Source organism: Acanthochromis polyacanthus, chromosome 5, assembly GCF_021347895.1.
Source record: "Acanthochromis polyacanthus isolate Apoly-LR-REF ecotype Palm Island chromosome 5, KAUST_Apoly_ChrSc, whole genome shotgun sequence".
Lineage (NCBI taxonomy): Eukaryota > Metazoa > Chordata > Actinopteri > Pomacentridae > Acanthochromis > Acanthochromis polyacanthus.
In genome coordinates this window covers 4,908,402-4,928,789 of record NC_067117.1, presented here as the reverse complement: position 1 = coordinate 4,928,789, position 20,388 = coordinate 4,908,402, and the positions used below count along the sequence as shown (strand labels likewise).

The window sequence follows — 20,388 nt, the reverse complement described above, 5'->3', positions numbered from 1 at the left end:
CACACTTTCCTTTCGCCGTGTCAGGGGACGGCGGAGGATTCTGGAGAAGTCCGACGTCTCTACGGTTTGAAGGCTGAACCGGACCCAAGAGCAGCTGGACCTCGAACGCACCGAGCTAACAGAGTCTCTTCAGTTTTAGAGAATCTCTTGGCCTCTCTGCTTTGGAAAGTTCCCCCAGACTCTTTTTTTCTTTTCTTCGCCGTTTTCCAGTAATTCTGTTATTGATTTTCTTCTGGTATTTTTGTGTTTGTTATATTAGCTGTTATTTATGGGCGTGTTATTGATTGCCCACGCAGAGCTTCATTACTCTCATGACAAGAAAGACTGTCGAGGTCTGAGGAACATCTGTGCATTTTTCATCTGTCGACTACATCCACAGATTACTGCAAACAATGTGAAATCAGAGCGACTATATTCAACATTTTAGGACTTTTTGTGAACTAAAGCACTTCCAATGTCTTTAAAAATGGTCTACTATGGGATGGCTGCACCGTTAGCTAGTACCAGGATAGTACCAGCTAACGTTAGCTCTGGTGCTAACAGCAACATGTTTGCACTTTCGGCCCATTTTTCACTACTTTCTGGCTATTTTACGTCACTTTACGGTCATCTGGAGTCACTTTATGTCCATTTTATAGCACTTTATGGTAATCATACATCACTTTAGGGCAGGGATGTCAAACTCATTCCACAAAGGGCCGGTGTGGCTGCAGGTTTTTGTTCCAACTAAGCAGCATCACACCAGACCTGACTCATTTAATCAACCAATCTCAGTCTCCAGACAGGTGATTGGTCAGACTGTGTGCTGTAGATATGTTGGAACTAAATGCTGTAGCCTAGAGCACACAGTCTGACCAATCACCTGTCTGGAGACTGAGATTGGTTGATTAAATGAGTCAGGTCTGGTGTGATGCTGCTTAGTTGGAACAAAAACCTGCAGCCACACCGGCCCTTTGTGGAATGAGTTTGACATCCCTGCTTTAGGGCCATTTTTCATCATGTATGGTCATTTTGTGTCACTATGGTGATTTCATGTCATTTAATGGCAATTTTATGTCACTTTCTGGTCATTTTGGGTCATTTTATAGTAATTTAATGTCACCTTATGGTCATTTTGGGTCACCTTATGGTCATTTTACATCACTTTCTGGTTACAGACAGACTCTTTAGATTTCCAACAGTCATTGTACGACTCGACAGTAACCAAATCTAAAGCATAAACTGTGATATTTAATTAAAAATCACTATTTCGACAAACTTGTTCAAAAATTTGCAAAAAAAAATAAATAAATAAATGAATTAAAAATAAATCTGCTTCTTTGCTTGGATTGTATTTTTAAAAAACTAAAAAAAAAAATCCTCAGATTTTCAGACGTTTGATGATCCTTGAAGTACTCGTATGTGATCTATAGTTCATTCGGGAAAATTAACCAAATCTGAGCTTAAAACTGGGACATTTTATCGAAATCACTTCATTCTAGACCCCTAAAGACATGAATTCAGAGATTTCTCAGCTGAACTGCAGGCAGTGTTCACAGAGCAGAGACAAGTATGGAAACTCATTAAAAATGTAAATAGTATATTTATCGTATGAAGAGCCTCCAGTTTGGACAAATTTCAAGTCTTTTTGATCATGTTTGTGTAATTTTAACCAATTTTGAGTAATTCTGGACAAGCTGTGGATGATTATTCATTCTGTTTTTAAATTTTTAATATTTTGGATATATATATCAAGTAAATTTGAGTCGTTTCAGACATGTTTTGTTCGTCTTGAACCATCTTTAAAGGGTTAAAAGCCCGTGTTGCACTGATTAAAGAGGTAAGCAGCTCAGATGTGACTAGAAAATCCCTTTAAAGGGCAGAGATCCTTGAATCAGCCTCTGGAAGTAACAAGGACGGTTCATGTTTCGTCTGAAGTTTTATTGGCTGGCAAACCAGTGTTTTTAATAGGTAGTTAATTTATATGACCTTCACATACTTGAACTCCTTCACTTGGGGCAGAAACTCACTCTGAGTCTGACACGCTGCCAGTCGACTCTTTTTTTGCGGAGGACCTCGAACTTTGCTCCAGTTGTTGTCTCTGACGATTAGTTTATTACTTGATCAATGAATAACTGATTAATAATCAGTTATTTAACAGTTTCTGTTACAGAAATTAGTCAAACCAATGAAATGATTATCAAAACAGATGGTGATTAATTAAACAGTCGACAACTAACAGGTAAATCATTGCAGTTCTGGTGTCTTTGTGGTCACTTAAGCTTCACTTTGTAGTTGTTTTTGCATCTCTTTGCACCATCATATCTAATTCTGCATCATTTTTTGGTCATTTTCTGTCACTTTCCCCATCAATTGGTGTTACTTTTCGGTTATTTTGCATCATTTTCCGGTCATTTTACACCGCTTTTCAGTTATTTTGGATCATTTTCTGGTAACTTTTTGTCACTTTCTGGCCATGTTACAACAGTTTCAAGTCTTTTGCATCATTTTCTGGTCATTTTACATCACGTTCTGGCAAATTTGCACCCTTTTCTAGATATTTTGTATCGTTTTCTGGTTATTTTATGTCACTTTCAGGTCATTTTGCATCACTTTCCAGGCATTTTTTGTAACTTTCTGATAATATTGCACTAGTTTCTAGTTATTTTGCATCATTTTACACCACTTTCCAGTTATTTTGCATCTTCTTTTGGTCATTTTATGTCACTTTCTGGTATTTTTGCATACATTTTTGGTCATTTGCATCACTTTCCAATCATTTTGCACTCTTTCCTACTTATTTTGTATTGTTTTCTGGTTCTTTTATAACACTTTCTAGTCCTTTTGCATCACTTTCCAGTTATTTTGCGTAATTTTTCTGTCATTTTAGATCACTTTCTGGTCATTTTGCACAAGTTTCTGGTTATTTTGCACCCTTTCCTGGTTATTTTGCATCGTTTTCTGGTCATTTTACAATACTTCCTGGTCATTTTTGTGTAACTTTCTGATCATTTCGCACCACTTTCCAGTAATTTTGCGTAACTTTTTGATCATTTCGCACCACTTTCCAGCAATTTTGCATAACTTTTTGATCATTTCGCACCGCTTTCTAGTTATTTTGCACCACTTTTTGGTCAATTTGCATAATTCTTTGATCATTGTTTTTAGCATTCCTGGTCATTTTGCAACGTGTTCTGATTGTTTTACTCTTTCAGGCCATTTTTCACCAATTTTTGGTCATTTTGCACTTCTTTCTGGCAATTTTGCAGTACTTTCCAGTCATTTGGTGTCATTTTTTTGATTATTTTGCATCATTTTTTGTTATCATGCACCACTTCCTGATCATTTTATGTCTTTCTAATGTTTTGCATCTCTGTAGCCACATCCTTTTGACCTTTCTGCATCTCATTTCTCTGTTTTTTAACCATTTGTGGAGTAACTCTGAACCTTTGCTGTCATTTTGTGCATCTTTGCAGTCATTTATTGTCCCTTTTTAGTTCTTTTGTGTCTTCGTGTCTGTTTCTCGGTTGACAACTCGTTGCCTGATCCTTGCAGCTCTATCAGTCGGTGTGTGAACTATTTACAGGCACTTCTTTTTTCAGTAAATATCCAGTGTCGCGTCACATCATGGAAAATTAAATCTGTTTTGCTTGGAGGCTCTAAAGAAGAGCAGGTGTTCGCCAAAACCACAGAGGCCCTCGACCTTCAGACCTGAATGTTGCTAAAAAGTATGCAGATGAGGAATCTCACGACACATGATGTCATTTTACACCTGGATTCTGTGGACCGTCAGTTCCCATTTAACTAAAAATACATTCATCCCCATGAGGAGAGGAGAATGTCAAGTGTCACAAGATGATTAGAAACACAACCAGAAACCCCAAGAATTTAAAAAAGTACCACCACATTTGGCGTAAAACGATCAACTTAGCTTTAGACACCAGAAAGCAGAGCTCAGACTGAAACGTTCAGAGAGGAGAAGCTCTGAACAACATTTTCATTCAAGACACCTCAGCGTCAGGAAGGAAGCAATAAGGAAACCAAATGCTGCCGCTGGAGGGATTCTCTTGAAGTCACGAGTCCTCGCTTTGTTCGCGTTCTAAGAAACCACTTCCATTCAGACAAAACTAAGCTTCACGGAACGGCGAGAACCAAAGCCGCACGACACATCAGCATCGACGCCGTTAACCCTAAAACCCACCGGCTGGACGGAAAAAAATACAGAAATAAATAAAGCACCAAAGTTAAGCTACAAACTGGAAGAAATCTTTGAAATATCCACTTTCCAACTGTCCTCATACAACCATTCTGTTGGGAAAATTATCAAAAACTAATCTTGAATTTGTGAAACTGCATCAGAATCCTTTCATTCCACATGACTCATTTAAAAAATTGCCAAAAACGAGCAGTTTGCTCAAAGCAGATTCTGTAGAAAACAAAAGAATCCTGAACTTCTTGGTTCAACGAGAACCCATGAGTGACTAAAATCTCCAACTTCTGAAAAATCACCTCCAGATCGAACACGTTACTGTGAGATCTAATCCAATAATTATTAAGTATTAGGAGTGAAATTAATTGTGGTCACTTAAGCTTCACTTTGTGGTTGTTTTGCACCACGTTCCAGTTATTTTAAATCACTTCCAGGTCATTTTGCATCCTTGTCTCGTCATCTTGAACCACTTTTTGGTCATTTTGCATGACTTTCCAACCATTTTGAGTAACTTTCTGATAAGTTTCCTTAATTTTATGGCCATTTTGCATCATTTTCCTGTTATTTTGGACCACTTTCTGATCATGTTGCATCCTGTCCTGGTAATTTTATGTCACTTTCTTGCATAATTTTCTGGTCATTTTGCACCATTTTTGGATCATTTTGCATCAATTTCTGGTCATTTTGCATCACTTCAGTCATTTTGCACCACTTTTGGATCATTTTGCATCATTTTCTGGTCATTTTGCACGCCTTTCTGGTTATTTTGCACTCCTTTCTGGCCATTTATTACCACTTTCTGGCCACTTTGCATTCGTTTTTGGTAATTTTGCATCATTTTTTGTTCATTTTGTGTCACCTGCGATTATTTTTGCACCACTTTCCAGATATTTTACATCACTTTCTGGTCAATTTGCATTTCATTTTACACATTTTTCTGGTGTTTTGCATCACATCTCAGTAGTTACTCTGAAGCTTTGCTATCATGTTGTGCGCCTTTAAAGTCATTTATCTTCACTCTTCAGCTGTTTTGAGTCTTTGCGGCCGTTTTTTCTCTCGTCATGAATTTAAAAGTTGACACCGTTTTCTCCACATAGCTGCTTTTGCACATCCGATTTAATTTCCCTGCCTTGATATTAGCAGAGAACCTACTGCTGCTTCCAAACAGGCTGGATAGTTTGCAGAAGACGGAGGCGCTGAGCAGCATCAGCTCCATCCTGAACCATCAGTCAGTCAGAGGAGGCGTCCAGCTGAACTGACTGGTGGTCGCTGCAAAGCATGGCAGCCTATAATCAGTGTCCGTCTAATGGCTGTTAAATGAATTGTCAGGGAGAAAAACAGAGCGAGAGCAGAAGAAAAACACCGATCGGGCCTAATGAAAGATCGGTGGGTTATTAGAAGTCATTACTGAGCGGCCGGGCGGCGACCACAGACATTCCTGCAGACAAAACACACTCACACTTCGCTTGTCAACTTTCCCTTTTTCTGCTTTCTCTGCAATTCTTTCCCCGTGCGTGTTTTTCTTCTTTTTTTTTTCCCCCTCCCGTGCACGTTTAAGGGACATTCAGGAGAAAAATGGACACTTCATTCCCTCCTTTGAGGGACTTTTCCCACATGTGCAGCTGTGGTGGGCGGCCAGGAAGGGGTTAACCTCCAGCTGCTCTATAAACCGAGCTTTAGGAGTCCGCGGGAAGCTACCGGTTCAGCCTTTAAATACAGTCATTGGACGCATCCAGCCAGAGGTTCGTAGAGCATCATCCTCGGACAGCATGAAGACGCTCCTGCTCACCTGCGTTCTGCTGCCGTGGCTGCTGGTGGCTTCGGCCAGGAGGTCCGAGGACCAACAGCTGATACCCGGAGCTCTGACCGGCCGGCAGCTCGGTGGATACTTCACGGACCATTTGAAATCCAGGAGAGCCAGGGTGAGGACTTTAAAGCTTTTTCTTCAGCACTAATATTGTGGAAGTTTGGACCAATATTTAACAGTTCGGTTTGATTTGTCGTCTAAACTGTCACTGGAACAGAAAATGCACATTTAGGAAACATTTTTGTGCAAAGTTACGCTTTTATTTCACCTTTTTCCAAACTTTTACCTGTGGTTTTTGACTCGGTTTGTTCTTGCAGCATTAATTCTTACATTTTCTCTCTCAATGCCCCAAATTGACTGAAGTTGATGCAAGAGAATTTTTTGCAATTCTGTGTAAGAAATTAAATTTAAGGCACAAACGTTCTGCTCGTTACATTAAATATTACTAATCAGACCCTGTCCAATTTTATTTTTGAATTTTGAACAATTTGTGTGCATTTCTTGCTTGCTATGAAGGATCTACAAACTGCAGATATTTAACCATTTGCATTTTTTAGAAGTTTCCCTCTTCGTCTCCTCTCTGCTCTCTGTAAACACTGCCTGCAGTTCAGCCCAAAACTCTCTGAATTTATGTCTTTATGCATCTAGATTAAAGCGATTTGGATAAAATGTGTCAGTTTTAAGCTCAGATTCGGTTAATTTTCCCGAATGGCCTACAGATCACATGTGAGCAGTTCCAGGATCATCCAACGGCTGAAAATCTGATGAATTTTTAAGTTTTTTTTTTAAATAGTTTTTTAGCTCTAATGAGGGTTTTTTATTTGGGTGATTCTGCAGTTAAGATGAAAACTTTCTGAATGTTTTCTAAGTGACTGTTGGTCAGATCTGAGTCACTAAAGGCTTCACAGGTTGCATCGAGGATCAAAGAATTTTTAGTTTTTGCTTTTTTTTTACAGATTCTGGCTTGAGTAAATTGTTTATTTTTGCTTTTTTTTAAATGAAACATTCAGAATAAAGTATGTTTTTGAGAAATATCACATGAAGTTCACATGGCATGACGAGCAGCTCAAAAATTATTGAAAGGTTGAAGATCAGATGATTTTAATATTTTTACAGTTTCTGACTGATAAGTGGTGTCATTTATTTATTTTTGAATTTTTTTTTTTTTTTTTTTTTTAAAGATAACGTCTTCCAAACCTCCCGACAGCTTTGGGGTTTGAAGATAATAAATGCAAACAAAAGTTAGAAGAATAACTAAATTAAAATTGCAAACATTAAATATCACCAACATTTGAGAAACAACGTTTCCATCAGCCCTGATAAATCCAGTTTTATATGAAACAGGCTGAGAAAATCTGAATATTTGAGACAATTAACCCTTGAAGAGCTTCCAGGACATATTCCTTCATTTTTACATCCTGTAGTATTTTTATTTGCTTTACATCAATATAACCCTTATATCCCAAGTTTTAATACATAATACAAACTGACTTATGTCTCAACTACTACAATAAAATGCTTAAAAGCGCAATAAACCATGTCAAACTACAGAAACTGCATAGCTGTATCCCTCAAATTTGTTTTAAAAAAAAAGCTACACAATATCTTGTCTCGTTCAGAAAGATTTTTGCACTTTGTTTATTTTGAGCCCTCTGAGACCCCCAACTCCCTCAGAAAGAACGATGGATCTATCTTATCTGGTTTCAAATCTACCGCCAATCAAGAATGAAAACGGAAATGTAAAAAAAAAAATAAAAAAACTCTTCACACAAGTCACCCAAATTCGTTAGCGTTATATTTAACGAGCTGCATTCACAGTACAGGAAATTGGAGGCAGTGGTGCTCCATTAAATACTTATATTTCCTGAACATTATCAAACAGTGACCCTTGAAAAGTAAACACTCATGAGTTCTACATTGTGTAGTACTGGTACATCTCACTGTGTTGCTGTGAATCTTTTATCATGTACCACAGTTGCAGCCATTCTGTGGAAATACTTAGTTGTTAAAACGATAATGACTTGTCTGTAACTTGGGCTAAAGCGGAGTTAAAGCTGGGTTCTAAAGGGTTAAAAGGACGTGTGGATGTAATAGATTCCAAAGAGGGAGGAGTAGTTTGCCCTGAATGTAGCCCACACTTAACATCTATTAATCTGTTGATGATCTTCATGGTTTAGTCGGTTAATCTGATTTCTACGTGTTAACAGAACAACCTGTCAGCGCTTCGTTCCATCAACAGATAATAACTCAACCCTAACCTTTAATGAAACCTCTGGATGGACCATATCTAAGCCCTGATCTGATCTGTGGGAAACACTCGCAGAAAGAGAAGCGCCCACAAGCCCAAAGCGTGAGAATGAACGGCTGTAACTTCACTTTTAATGAACTTCATTTGGGAGCAGCTGTTTTTCATACAAACCTCCGTCAGTGCCAGACTGTTCAGAAACATCCCCCCCCAAACCCTCCGCCGCCGCCACAATTAACCACCAAGAGGAGGTTTATGAAGTTAACCTCTGAGTCTACGGTTCTGGGCTAGTTTAGAGACTCTTTGATGGTGGAGAATAAACCAACATTAGACTAAACATGTGGTGACGGAGGACTTTCACGGGCAGTTAGTTTACTGGTAGCTTTAAATTTCTCTTCTTTGTTGGTTTTACCCTGAAGACGAGCCCCTCAGATTAACAGGCAGATGGTTTACTTAAGTTACCGAGAAACCGCAGTTTAAAGACTAACACTCTACACCTGCCAGGTGGGTTGAAAGGCATGTTGTTTTCAACAAAAAACAGCCAAATTACACCATTTATTAGTCAGAAAGCAGACAAACGGAAAGAATTGTGGCATATTCAAATCTCTGATGGTGCCCGAATTAATCATTTGCGAGGAATCAGTCCATCAGAGGGCTTAGAATCGATGACATTTCACTTTAATCTATATGTCTCGCCTAAAAAAAATCCAAAAATAAACATTTTGCTCTAATCAGATTATGTAAAGTGGTGAAAAATTACCAGAAAAAATTAGAACATTTTGAACACGGTGCAAAATGACCAGTAAGAGAAGGAAAATTACCAGAAAGGTGTGCAAAATCACCAGAAAATTATGCAAAACGACCAGAAAATTATGCAAAATAGCCACAAAATTATGCAAAATCATCAGAAAATTATGCAGAATAACCAGACAATTATGCAAAATGACCAGAAAGTAACGCAAAATGACCAGAAAATTATGCAAATTTCCAGAAAATTATACCAGAAAGTGATGCGAAATTAACACAAAATTATGCAAAATAATCGGAAATTGATGCAAAATTACCAAAAAAGGTGAAATAATCAGAACATTGTGCAAAATTACCCGAGTGACACAAAATGACCAGAAAATTATGCAAAATGAAAAACAAAGTAACGCACAATGACCAGAAAGTTACGAAAAATAACCATAATATTATGCAAAAGGACCACAAAATTATGTAAAATGACCGGAAAGTAACGCAAAACAACAAGAAAATTATGCAAAATGGTCAGAAAGTGTCGCAAAAATGACCACAGAATTATGCTAAATGATCAGACAGTGATGCAAAATGACCTGAAGACAAAAGAAATTGTACTTTTCAGCACAACTGTGGAGCATTTGAGTGAGTCAGCTTTGACCAACAACCCAAAACACACCAGCAGGTTTACAAAGCATGCTATGTTTGAAAAAAAAAATCACCAATATAAAAGCATTAATTAGAGCTAGATTTTCAGCTTTTGGATGATCCTATCTAAGCTTAAAAACAGGATAATTCATCTAAAATGCTTTATTCTACAGGTCTTATTTTAACAATTTTTTTAAAAAAACTAGAAATTAGAGTTTTCAGCTGAACTGCAGGCAGTGTTTACACAATATGAAAACTAACTAAATCTGTTCGTAGCAAAACATCTATAATATGCAGAACCTCCGTTTTTTTCCAGCATTGTTGACAACTTTGAGAATTAGGAAAAATGATAGATAAACTGATTCCACATTTTTTGTCAGCAAACAAACAATCAGTCCTCTCTCCTTTTATGGATGTTATAGAGGTGCATGACTTTAGGATTGCAGTGAAAAACGAGTCCTCAGTGAGTAGACATGTGACAGAAGCAGAAAACTTCCACAAACTGCTGAGAGTTCAGAGGATGTATTTACCAGGAGCCATCTTCAGACCCTTCAGGTTCACGGATGAAGTGTTTGAAAACACCGAAAGGTCGAAGGGTTTCTGAGGTCAGAGGCTAAAAGACCAGTTTATGGGTTCTGCATGTGTGAAGGTAGTGTCCAAAAGATGTTGTCATACATTTACCTATAAATAATCTAATGACAGACTATAACAGTAATTGTAACGGCCACAGGAAGTATTTTTCTGCATTGAGTACTTTTAAGATAATGGTACATTCTTCTGATTGTACTCTAAATTTAAGCAACATTTTCATGGTATTACTGTCCATCTCTGTCCATCAACAAACACTTAAAAACTTGATGAATTAATGCATTTTACATCCCTTTCAGTGAAGGTGGAAACAGACTAGTTTTTGTTGTGAAATTGCAAATTTCTGTTATCAGGACAGTAAAAGTTGTTTTATCCAGCTGTAAAGAGTCTCAAAAAGCAGAATAGTTACTGAAAGTCTGTGTTTACTGTTTCAAAACAAAAATAGAGAATCTCTGTTCATGTAATGTTTCCACAAGGGACACAAATTTAAAGCACTTATCTTAGCCAATAGTCAGCCGCGTCATCAATCAATCGAGTAATCGCTAAAAGTATCAAACAAAGTGTTTCATATACTGATAGAGCTACATTTCACTGCATAAATGTGACATTCACTTGGTTACCAAAGAGGCTCAGCTACAGGAACATGGTCCGAGATTCCAAGTCGTCTTCAATAAATGAGCAAGAAGTCATTAACCTCCACAGAAGTCTGTCATGGTGGCCCTTTGCTAGCTTAAAGCCCAACAACATCTCTGTATTCTAAGTACTATTAGGGTGTAGGAAACCTTTAAGACTGTGGGTACTTGGACAAAAAGTACCATTTCAAACCTGCTTTGGCTGTGAATATTTTTGGGGTTTACTTTATCTACTTTACTGTAACAGTAGCAGAGCCCCGTTCTGTCTTTGTAAAGTGTTTTGAGCAGAAATTGCCAAAACAAAGTTTTTGCTCATCTGATGCTAATGACACATGGCACAGATGGTTGGCGTTTTCAATACTCTGTTTAAAAACTAGCATGAGTGCAATTTGTTTAGGAACTGATGGAATCTGCCTCTTGGAACTGTTGGAACTGGAAATGTACCACCTTAAAGTGCACAACCAGGTCACCAGCCTGATTCTAATTGGTTCTACACTTCAACGTCATACCGGTTCTACTTTAGCCTGGTTATGGCTCACTGACAGTGGAGATTACCAAGTCTGATAACTAGAATCATTCATCTTGCATAAGTTGCCAGCTATATTACAATGTCCTTGTTAGATCACAGTGTTGTCACACTGACGGACAACATGCAGCAACTGTGGCCAAAACAAAACAGAAAAAAGTTAGCTGAGATTTTCGCTAAGCTCCATCAAACATCCTCCAACACAGTGGTGGACTGGCCAATCAAATAAATCCAAGCACATAATCCTGGTCGGCCCATGATGATATGTCAGAGCCAAACAATTCATATTGCTATAACCTGTTATACAGTGTTTTAGTGTTTATAATCCTTTAACCCTTTAAGCTTCAGTGTACCGCCGGCGGTACACCTACTAATTTGCATAGGAATTTCAGGAATGTCCGACGGGTGCAAACGCGATTATACAAACACTATACACCGATGGAAAGCTTAGATTCTCATGAATCCGCCGGTATAAACCACTTTCAGATGCGATTACCACAGCGGGTGAGAAAAACACATTTGTCCGACAAAAACAAATATTCATCCATCCGTTCTCTATACACGGCTTCAAAGCACACAGCGCGACTCACATTTCCGGGTTTATTATTACACACAAAAAAAAAGATTCCACAAAAAACGGCTATAATCCAACCTTTTACATCAGATGACACAAGCCAGTGAACTATTTTGTCCAAAACATGTCCTGAAGTCGGTATAAAATCCCCGAATCGGTCGTTTTCAAGGAAATGCACCTCCCGATGCGCGTCCAATATTCCCCGTATTTTTCGTAATTTTTTTTATTTAAAAATAGAATATTAGCGATTTTTTGTACTGAAAACGGCTGGAATTGACTGAAGTTTAAAGGGTTAAACTCATGGATCTGTGACAGAAGCTGGACTGACTGGCTCATAGTTCATCTTTACGCCCCACCAGAGCAGACTAGAGTGGTGTTTACAGTCTTGATGTTTCATAAGACCCAACAGACTTCTGCTCTTGTTCTTCAGTGATTATCACACATTCAGTTACCTTAACCGTTTATTCTTAAACTAAAAGTCTAAATATTTCAACAATGGCCAATAGTTGAAGTTCTTTTTTTCAAAACAAACTCATGGGTTTATCTCAGTCTATACACTGGTGGCCATAAACTGTCGCCCATTTTTCAATCAAACTTGTGAATCCCAAAACCTGCCATGACGTTTTAAAGAATTTTTTTGTCTTTTCAGAAATGTCAGAAATTGCCCCAGAAAGTGTTAAAACAGAAAGAACTACAGGGCTTTCAGCTGTCAGCTAATCATCTGTGATGCGTGATGAGCAAAAACTTGGAACATTTAATCAAAATTTCTTAATTTTATGAGTCTCATTTTAACATTCGTCAAAGGTAAACCAGATTCAAAACAAGTGACTCAACCTGCACTTTCTGGCTGTTTTGTTGTTTTTTTTTTCTTCGGTCATATTTTTCCTCACTGTGGGCTCATTAATTACAGCAATATAAAAAAAAAAAAATCTAAATGTGCCACAGATATACCACTACAGGAGAAAATCTGTGACTGCACACACTATAAATGTTTAACTTCTTACATTTTGAATACCTTCTCATACTCTTACTAGAGTGATTCAGTTTTAACAAGCTTTTAAATAAGACAAGTAGACCACATAATTCAGACTATTTTAAGCATAGATTCGGTAAAGTTTTACAAAATGACACGACACAGAAGTATTGGCAAAAGACTTTTACCAAACTGAAAATCCAACACCTGTCTCAGTTTTTTGATAACTGGTGTAATATTGTTGTTTGTTTTTTTAATGACAGCAGACCATTCAAACCTGCAAACAGTTTTGGGGGTTCAGTGGATTATTCTTTATTTGGTTTCTAATCAAAATCTGACACGCTTCAGTGTGGAAGTTTATTTTCAAAGTTCACCTCCTAACCCTGGAAGTGTGAATGTTTTGTTATAGCCAATGAGACGACCAATATATGAACAGGCCCATGTTTTCTCCTGCAGAGGGCGCTGCCTCCTGCTGATGAACCCGATGACAGCCCAATCCCAGACGGAGGAGACGCCGCCGGTAAGACCAAGACTTGGATAAACTTACCTGCAAATGGAAATTGTAACTGAACTGAGAAGAGACGTTTACAGTTACTTTGCAGTTGTTTGGAGTTGCTTTGAGTCTTTGTGGGTTGAAGGTCTGGTAAAGTCCATCAACAGCATAGTCAGGTTTGTCTTCATTTTGATCAGTTTCTAGCAGAGGTGAGTAAGCAAAATCACTTAATTCTAAACTTTATCACTTTAATGCAACAAACTCAGGCCATCTGAGGAAGAAAGGTTTGTTTAGTCCTCAGTCCACGTTGACGCTACACTGGCTGAACTTCATAGAAATTCTGATTTCCATTGATAACTCCTGTACCGAGTCTGAAGCAGCCGCCACTGTGAAGGTAGTTCACTGTCCGTGGAGTAATTTTAGGAGGACGACCACTACAGCCATGATTAGTAGAACTATGACTCCTTCTAGACCTCCTAATTACTGCTGACACTGTGTTTACCTGATCTTCCTGTATCTTTTATTACTATTGTGAAGCCTCACAATCAGATCTTTTCTTTCCTCTGGCAATTATTTTCCACATGAAGCCATGATGAAGACATAGGTACAGCTCATAAATCCAAAACTGAGAAAGTTCTACTGTTCACGGCTCATACTAAAACCATGTTAATGCAGTTAGACTGATTGGAAATCACAGATGGACTCAGTTTAGTTTCAGTGTTCAGAGCTGTATTCACTTTTGATTGCACTGAGTTTCTCATTTGAAGCCTGATTTTTTTTGGTCATTTCATTTACTGTCGTTGAAGTGTGTATCGTTGGGCAAAACTGTATAAAATTGGGACTCCTTACCAATAGTAATTATATTTGGTTGGATCAGAGACATAAAATTTCATTGGTACGTCCCTGCTTAAAGGTAAACAAGACATGAAAATATTATTCTGAAGGAGGAATGATGTTCATATGGTCTTTCTGTGTTTCAGATCTCCCCACATGTCTGCTGTGCGTTTGTCTGACTGGGTCGGTGTATTGTGAGGAGGTCAGTCCAGACATGAAAACTGTTCCCACTCTGCCTAAAGAAACCGCCTACCTGTACGCCCGCTTCAACAAGATCAAAAAGATCAGCACCAAAGACTTCGCTAACACCTGTAAGTCTGAAATCTGTGACTTCTTACAGCTGGTTGATGATCCAGTTGAGTCACGTTGGCAAAGACTGACAGCTTGCAGCAAGTTGATGGGACTGCTGTGTTCTGCTATTTGAAGAAAGCCATTATAGAGCTATTTGTAGCTCTACTAAAGTGGCACTGAAACACTTTCACAGGTCAAGATAAGTTTCGCGAATATGTCTGCAATCACTCATTAACTGGACAGTGTCCTACATTTACTCAAACTGTCCAAATTCTGAGCATTTGGATCTATCCGCTAAATAGTGGCTTCTAAAATTACACAATGGATAGAAGAAAGTTTAGTCTGAGTCATGGACAAACCCACAATGCAATGTACCATCTCTACAAAATGACAGTTGTGTCGACTACCAGTCATTACTCCAAGCAGTTTCTGGGTTTTCTCATTTTTCACTGCACAGAATTTAAAAGAAAATTTTTTTTAAAAAAATCAGAGTTCTCTCTCCTTCTAGCCATGGTTGTTCCATTTCCTTAGCGATGCAGGACTTTTTTGTTGTTGTGAAGAATGAATCCAGTAAAGAAAAGTGTGATAGGAGCAATAAAAATGCCTCAATACTGCTTCAGACGGTTAATCTACAGACAAGTCAAGTCACAATTTGCATGGTTTAGCTCAGCACATGGTTTGCTTGAGACTAACAAAGATGGATATGAACATATGATGGAACATTAATACAGAAAAAACAAAAGCAACATCTAAAATATCAGTGACTCTGTTTTTTTTTTCGTCCATCCATGTACAGTGACTCTGAAGAGGATTGACCTGACGGGGAACATGATCTCCGAGATTGAAGATGGAGCGTTCTCGAAGCTAAGCCTGCTGGAGGAACTATCTTTGGCCGAGAACAGGCTGGTCAAACTTCCGATGCTTCCCACCAAACTCACATCCTTCAACGCCAACTACAACCTCCTCAAAACCAAGGGTGTCAAGGCCAACGCTTTCAAGGTACATTATCATCATCCCACCATACTTTTCAGTTAGCAATGTCCCAACCTGACTTAAAGGTTGGGCACTGTGGCAAATCATTTAGTACTGACCATCAGAACTATTTATTAGGGCTGTACCCGAATATCCGAATATTCGGTTGTTATGATGGTATCCGAAAATTTATTTGGAGATACGAATATTTGGATTCCCCCGTCAGATGAGGTCACATGATCAGTATTCAACTCGTCCCTTCGTGTGTCATCCCCCTCCTCGTCGGACATTACGATCCGATCCAAATATTCGGATATTCATCACTAATCGGGGCCGAATATCCGTAGCCCAGAAATTGCTATTCGGGCCACCCCTACTATTTATCAACCATTAGGAAGTGAACTAAAAAGTGACATGAGATAATATTTTGTACGTATACCTTTAATTTTAATGACACTATGAATATCACCTCCCCAACACACTCCTACCTCCATGTTTCACTGTCAGGACTATGCATTCACTGTCATAGCCCTGGTCAGGTACGAACCAAACATGCATAAAATATCCCAAGAAATTTGTCTTCATATGACCAAAAAAGCTTCTTTTAATGTTCCTTATGAAAGTTTCACTCTCAAGTTTTCTACCAAACAGCAACAAGGATGTTTTTCTTGTCCTCCCTCCACAGAGGTTGAGGTTTTGAAGTTCATTTCATTGTCTGAGCTTCACAGAAACTCTGATTTCCACTGATACCTCCTGAACCAAGTCTGAAGCAGCTGCCGTCGGTTTTTCACAGCTAGATTATGAAAGTAGTTCATTGTCTGTGGAGTCACTTTAAGAAGACAACCTCTGCAGTCTTGATTAGTCCTACTATGACTCATTCTAGACCGCCTGATTACTACTGACACTGTGGTTCACTGATTTTTAGTTACTCATTGATCTTCCTGGATCTTTTTCCATCTTTGTGAAGTCTCACAGTCAGATTGTTCAGTTCTTTTGTCAATTCTTTTCCACGTGGAGCCATAATGCAGACATACAGATTATTGGAAATCCATTTAAAGATCCATTTAACTAACAATCACTAATTTAGCATTACCAAAATATATCAGGTTGAAACAGTATGTGGATTATAATCAGGTATATTTAGCATGTCTGTGGCAAGTCAACTAACTATTTAATTCACAATGTCTATGTGCATATATTCCTCCCTACAGAAACTAACCAAGCTGATGAACTTGTTTCTGGCTGACAACCAGCTAGAAGCAGTTCCACACATCCCAGAGAGTGTTCGCATCTTACACCTACAGGTTTGTACCTTCTACTGACACAATATATACACACAAATTAAATCTGGACACAACTGACATCCTCTAATTGCTGTAAAAAGTTGTGGTCTACACTCGATAGCGATATTTCAATCAGCGTTACAGAACAATGTTACTAAACATCGTTTCCTATTTCCTCCAGAACAACAACATCACTGACGTGAACATAGACACCTTCTGCAGGTCCAATGACACCTACTATCTACGACCAAGCCTCAGTGAGGTCCGTATGGACGGCAACCCAGTGCTGCTGTCCAAGTACCCCGACAGCTTCACCTGTATGAAAGTCCTGCCTGTCGGACGGTACCGCTGAGGAGGCAGAACTTTACTGTAGTCCATTTGTTGCTGATGGAGCAAATTTCCCACAACGGAGAGATGGGGGATGCCGTGAAGGTCTGGATTTTGGGGAGCTGGTCCCATGGTGGGGATAAAGACGTTTTTACTTCAGCAAACCAACCAACAGCTTGTTTCACTGTCAGGTCGAAATGAAACCATTCACTGGACTGAAGGTGTAGAACGAAGGTGTTTCTCAACTCATGTAAGGGCTTTTTACTTTTACTGCCTACCAGAGAGGAGCACGCATTTAAACTAGGGATGTTCTGAGATGACCTTAGAGATCAATATCAGGGTCAATCAGAGTATTTTAAACTGATTGCATGAACCTAACCTGATCCTACATTTACATCCACCATTATACAAGTGTTAAAGTAGAGCACAACATGAGCTCTGTCAGCAGGTCATTAACCTCCACAGAAGTTATTGTCATGGTGCCCGATCAGAGCATCCCCAGTTTAAAAGTTTAACATGAGAGTTGTTGAGCGTCAAACTCACATGATTTCATGTAAAACTACTTGAGAAGACATGAGGAGTCTGTCCAACAGTGTCTAAAATCAGAATATGAAGACAAACACTTTGCCGTACATCCCCATTCACAGTTAACAAAAACACAGCCTTTGGCTCCATCAACACTAAAGGCATCAGCTCTGGGACTGTAACCAACGAGCTGAAAGGACAAACAAACTGCCGGTACAACGAATGCAACCCCTTGAATGAGTGGAGCAGTGCAATACCTCGGCTCTGACTGTCCAGTTTATTGTTTCACTTTGACCTGACGCTCTGACACCTGAATGAATGAAACCAAAGAAAATGCCTGTGACCTCGAACCAACACAAACACTAACCTGCAGCCATCAGTCAGCTGAGGGCTGTACTACGCAGCCAGTTCAACACAGTAAATGCAACGCAGCCACTTATTTCTAATGTAACAGCTGCACTTTAAGGAAGTCCATTCAGGTGCAGCTCCGTTACTTTAACTTCTGGTCAAATCAAAGTAAAATAAATGATACGGCTTGAATAGAAACAATAGAAACATTTATGCATTTTCTGCATCACCAGCTGTTTAATGGGATTACTGAGGTACAACTCAGCAGATCTGCAGATATAACAAGCCAGTAATCTGTATTAATCAGAGAGAAAATGGTCCAAACCAAGGTATCCATGCAGCTTAGCGCAGCCCTCAGGCTTATTTGTTGCTGCAATTAGTTTACAACAGAACAGCTCCATGTTTTCTTACTCTTTGTCCAATGACAGAAACATCTTGATATACTACAGACTGCTTAGGAGCAAAGAAAAATGTACTTATATCAATGACAAAATGTTTTAGAATGGGGTTAAACAAAGCTTGTTTTTCTTTAAGTGTAAAAACACATAACAGATTTCGCCTCTCTCAGTCAACAGCCATTTAAACTGCCAGTTCCCAGTTTAATATTTAATGATGTTGCAGAATTACGCTTCATTATAAATTTTGCAGACTTTAAACTGTATTAAATTGATTGAGCTAACACGAAACTAAACAAGCAGACAATCAATGCATCCTTTTCATACTTCTTTGTAGGGTCGCAGGGGGTAAACAGACAATGTCTGAATCTATTTTTTGAGTAAATCTAAATGTTTTTGCAGTTAAAGGGGACACGTTGTGCACGTTTCCTACCCAATATGTTTATCTTGGGACTTTATTTGCATATTTTTTGCATGATAGCGTGGAAAAAAAAAAAAAAAAAAAACACATTTACTGTATCCCTGCCCTCAGTTTCAGCTCATCTTTTACAAACCCTCCTCCTGATGACCGTTTTTGTCTTTCTTCACTCAAAACATCAACTTCTGAGCAATTTTAGCAGCAACCTTAGCAACAAAGGCTACAGTCTGTGGGTTTACGAGTCGCAGGAGACATTTTTACATACAAGTTCTAGATATTTGGTCTTGTATAGAAGACGTCTAACAGTGTTTGAGTGTCGGAAAATTACTAAAACGTCTGGCCCCTTTAATATTTTTACACGATATTAAGAGAGGAGGATTTAGGCGATTTCAAGCAAACAAAAAGAATACTTGATACCCGCATGTTGATCTGTAGTCTTATTTTTTGAGACGTCACAAAGATCCCGGCTGAGTGGAAAGCGCTGTTGTGTGGCTTTATGTTACTTTTAATTATTCTCTTAAGATGCCTCCATAAGGGCAGTGACCATGTAGATATGTCCAGCTGCAGGCTTTCTAACGTACGTTGTGATTTAGCTCCACTTTGTTTTTTTAATTTATAGACTCCAGTTGAAGAGAACTGGGGCTCAACGTATCTATGAACTATAGTAATGTGAAAGTTACTCACCTCTCCTTTCGTCTGCTTTTTCCCGTGTCTCGCTTTTGTCTCTAACTCTTCCCTTCCAGTAATAAAAATAACTTTACAGGTTAATACTGATGTGAATAAGACGGTGGTGTACAAGAAGACGTGTATGTGACATGGCTGTGTTCAAAGATATTTGAATAAAGTTAAACTTTTTTTATTTAGAATGTGTTTGGAGTCGTCATTAGAAAAGGTTTTGCATATAAACTGTTTCTAGTGCTGTGTTTTTAACCATCTGAACCCAAAGCAGACAGCGTTTGATATTATGCATTTTCATAAACATGAAATTTATTGTAATATGTGATGAATTATCAACAGCTTTTCTCATCAGTGTTCATTTTTAGTTTCTGTATCTGAACATTAACACAAAATAAGCCTCATGCGTTGTCAGATTTCGAGGTAAAGATAACATGAAAGCAACTTTGCACATATAATGCCAACACAAAGACCCTATGAACACCAGTTTTTGTGTTTCTACCAATTAGTCTGCATCATCATTTATTTAAATTATCAAAAAAAAATGGCATCTTGTCTGGCCATATTCACCATACATCAAATTCTACTGATGTTCAAGCCTCAAAAGTTGGTGAAATGTCGACCATAGTCTGTATTTTTAACAGAAAATCTGGATACATCCATTTATACACACTTACAGGTACTTTCTGAAAAAATAAAATAAAATTGTAGCCCTTGCTGGAGACATTTGATTGTTTGGACCAGCTAGAAACTATTCTGTCTGCATCCTAAAATTTCATAGTTATGGGAGGGATATTTCTGGAGATACGAACCCTTCATATTCCTCCGTAAAGACATAATTGGAGGTGAAAACACAAAAACACCCAAGTCTGAAAACTTTTACAGAAAAGTATCCCTAAGATAGCCA

The 20,388-nt window shown here is 38.4% G+C and overlaps 1 protein-coding gene across 1 annotated transcript; it reads left to right on the top strand.

The window, feature by feature from the left end:
* Positions 1-5,907: 5,907 nt before the first annotated feature.
* On the top strand, positions 5,908-19,672 carry LOC110955609 (mimecan-like). The gene is made up of 6 exons (XM_022200666.2): positions 5,908-6,111; positions 13,377-13,440; positions 14,394-14,558; positions 15,335-15,537; positions 16,722-16,814; positions 16,975-19,672. Exons 1-6 carry the CDS (start codon positions 5,959-5,961, stop codon positions 17,143-17,145), a joined length of 849 nt encoding a protein of 282 aa, XP_022056358.1. The 5' UTR covers positions 5,908-5,958; the 3' UTR covers positions 17,146-19,672.
* The last annotated feature ends 716 nt before the right edge of the window (positions 19,673-20,388 follow it).

Excerpts from the sequence above, each read along its gene's own strand:
- LOC110955609 (XM_022200666.2), top strand. The coding sequence starts at position 5,959 with ATGAAGACGCTCCTGCTCACCTGCGTTCTGCTGCCGTGGCTGCTGGTG. Across the intron at positions 14,559-15,334 it reads CAAAGACTTCGCTAACACCT|TGACTCTGAAGAGGATTGAC; the intron begins GTAAGTCTGAAA and ends ATCCATGTACAG. Across the intron at positions 16,815-16,974 it reads TTCGCATCTTACACCTACAG|AACAACAACATCACTGACGT; the intron begins GTTTGTACCTTC and ends TATTTCCTCCAG.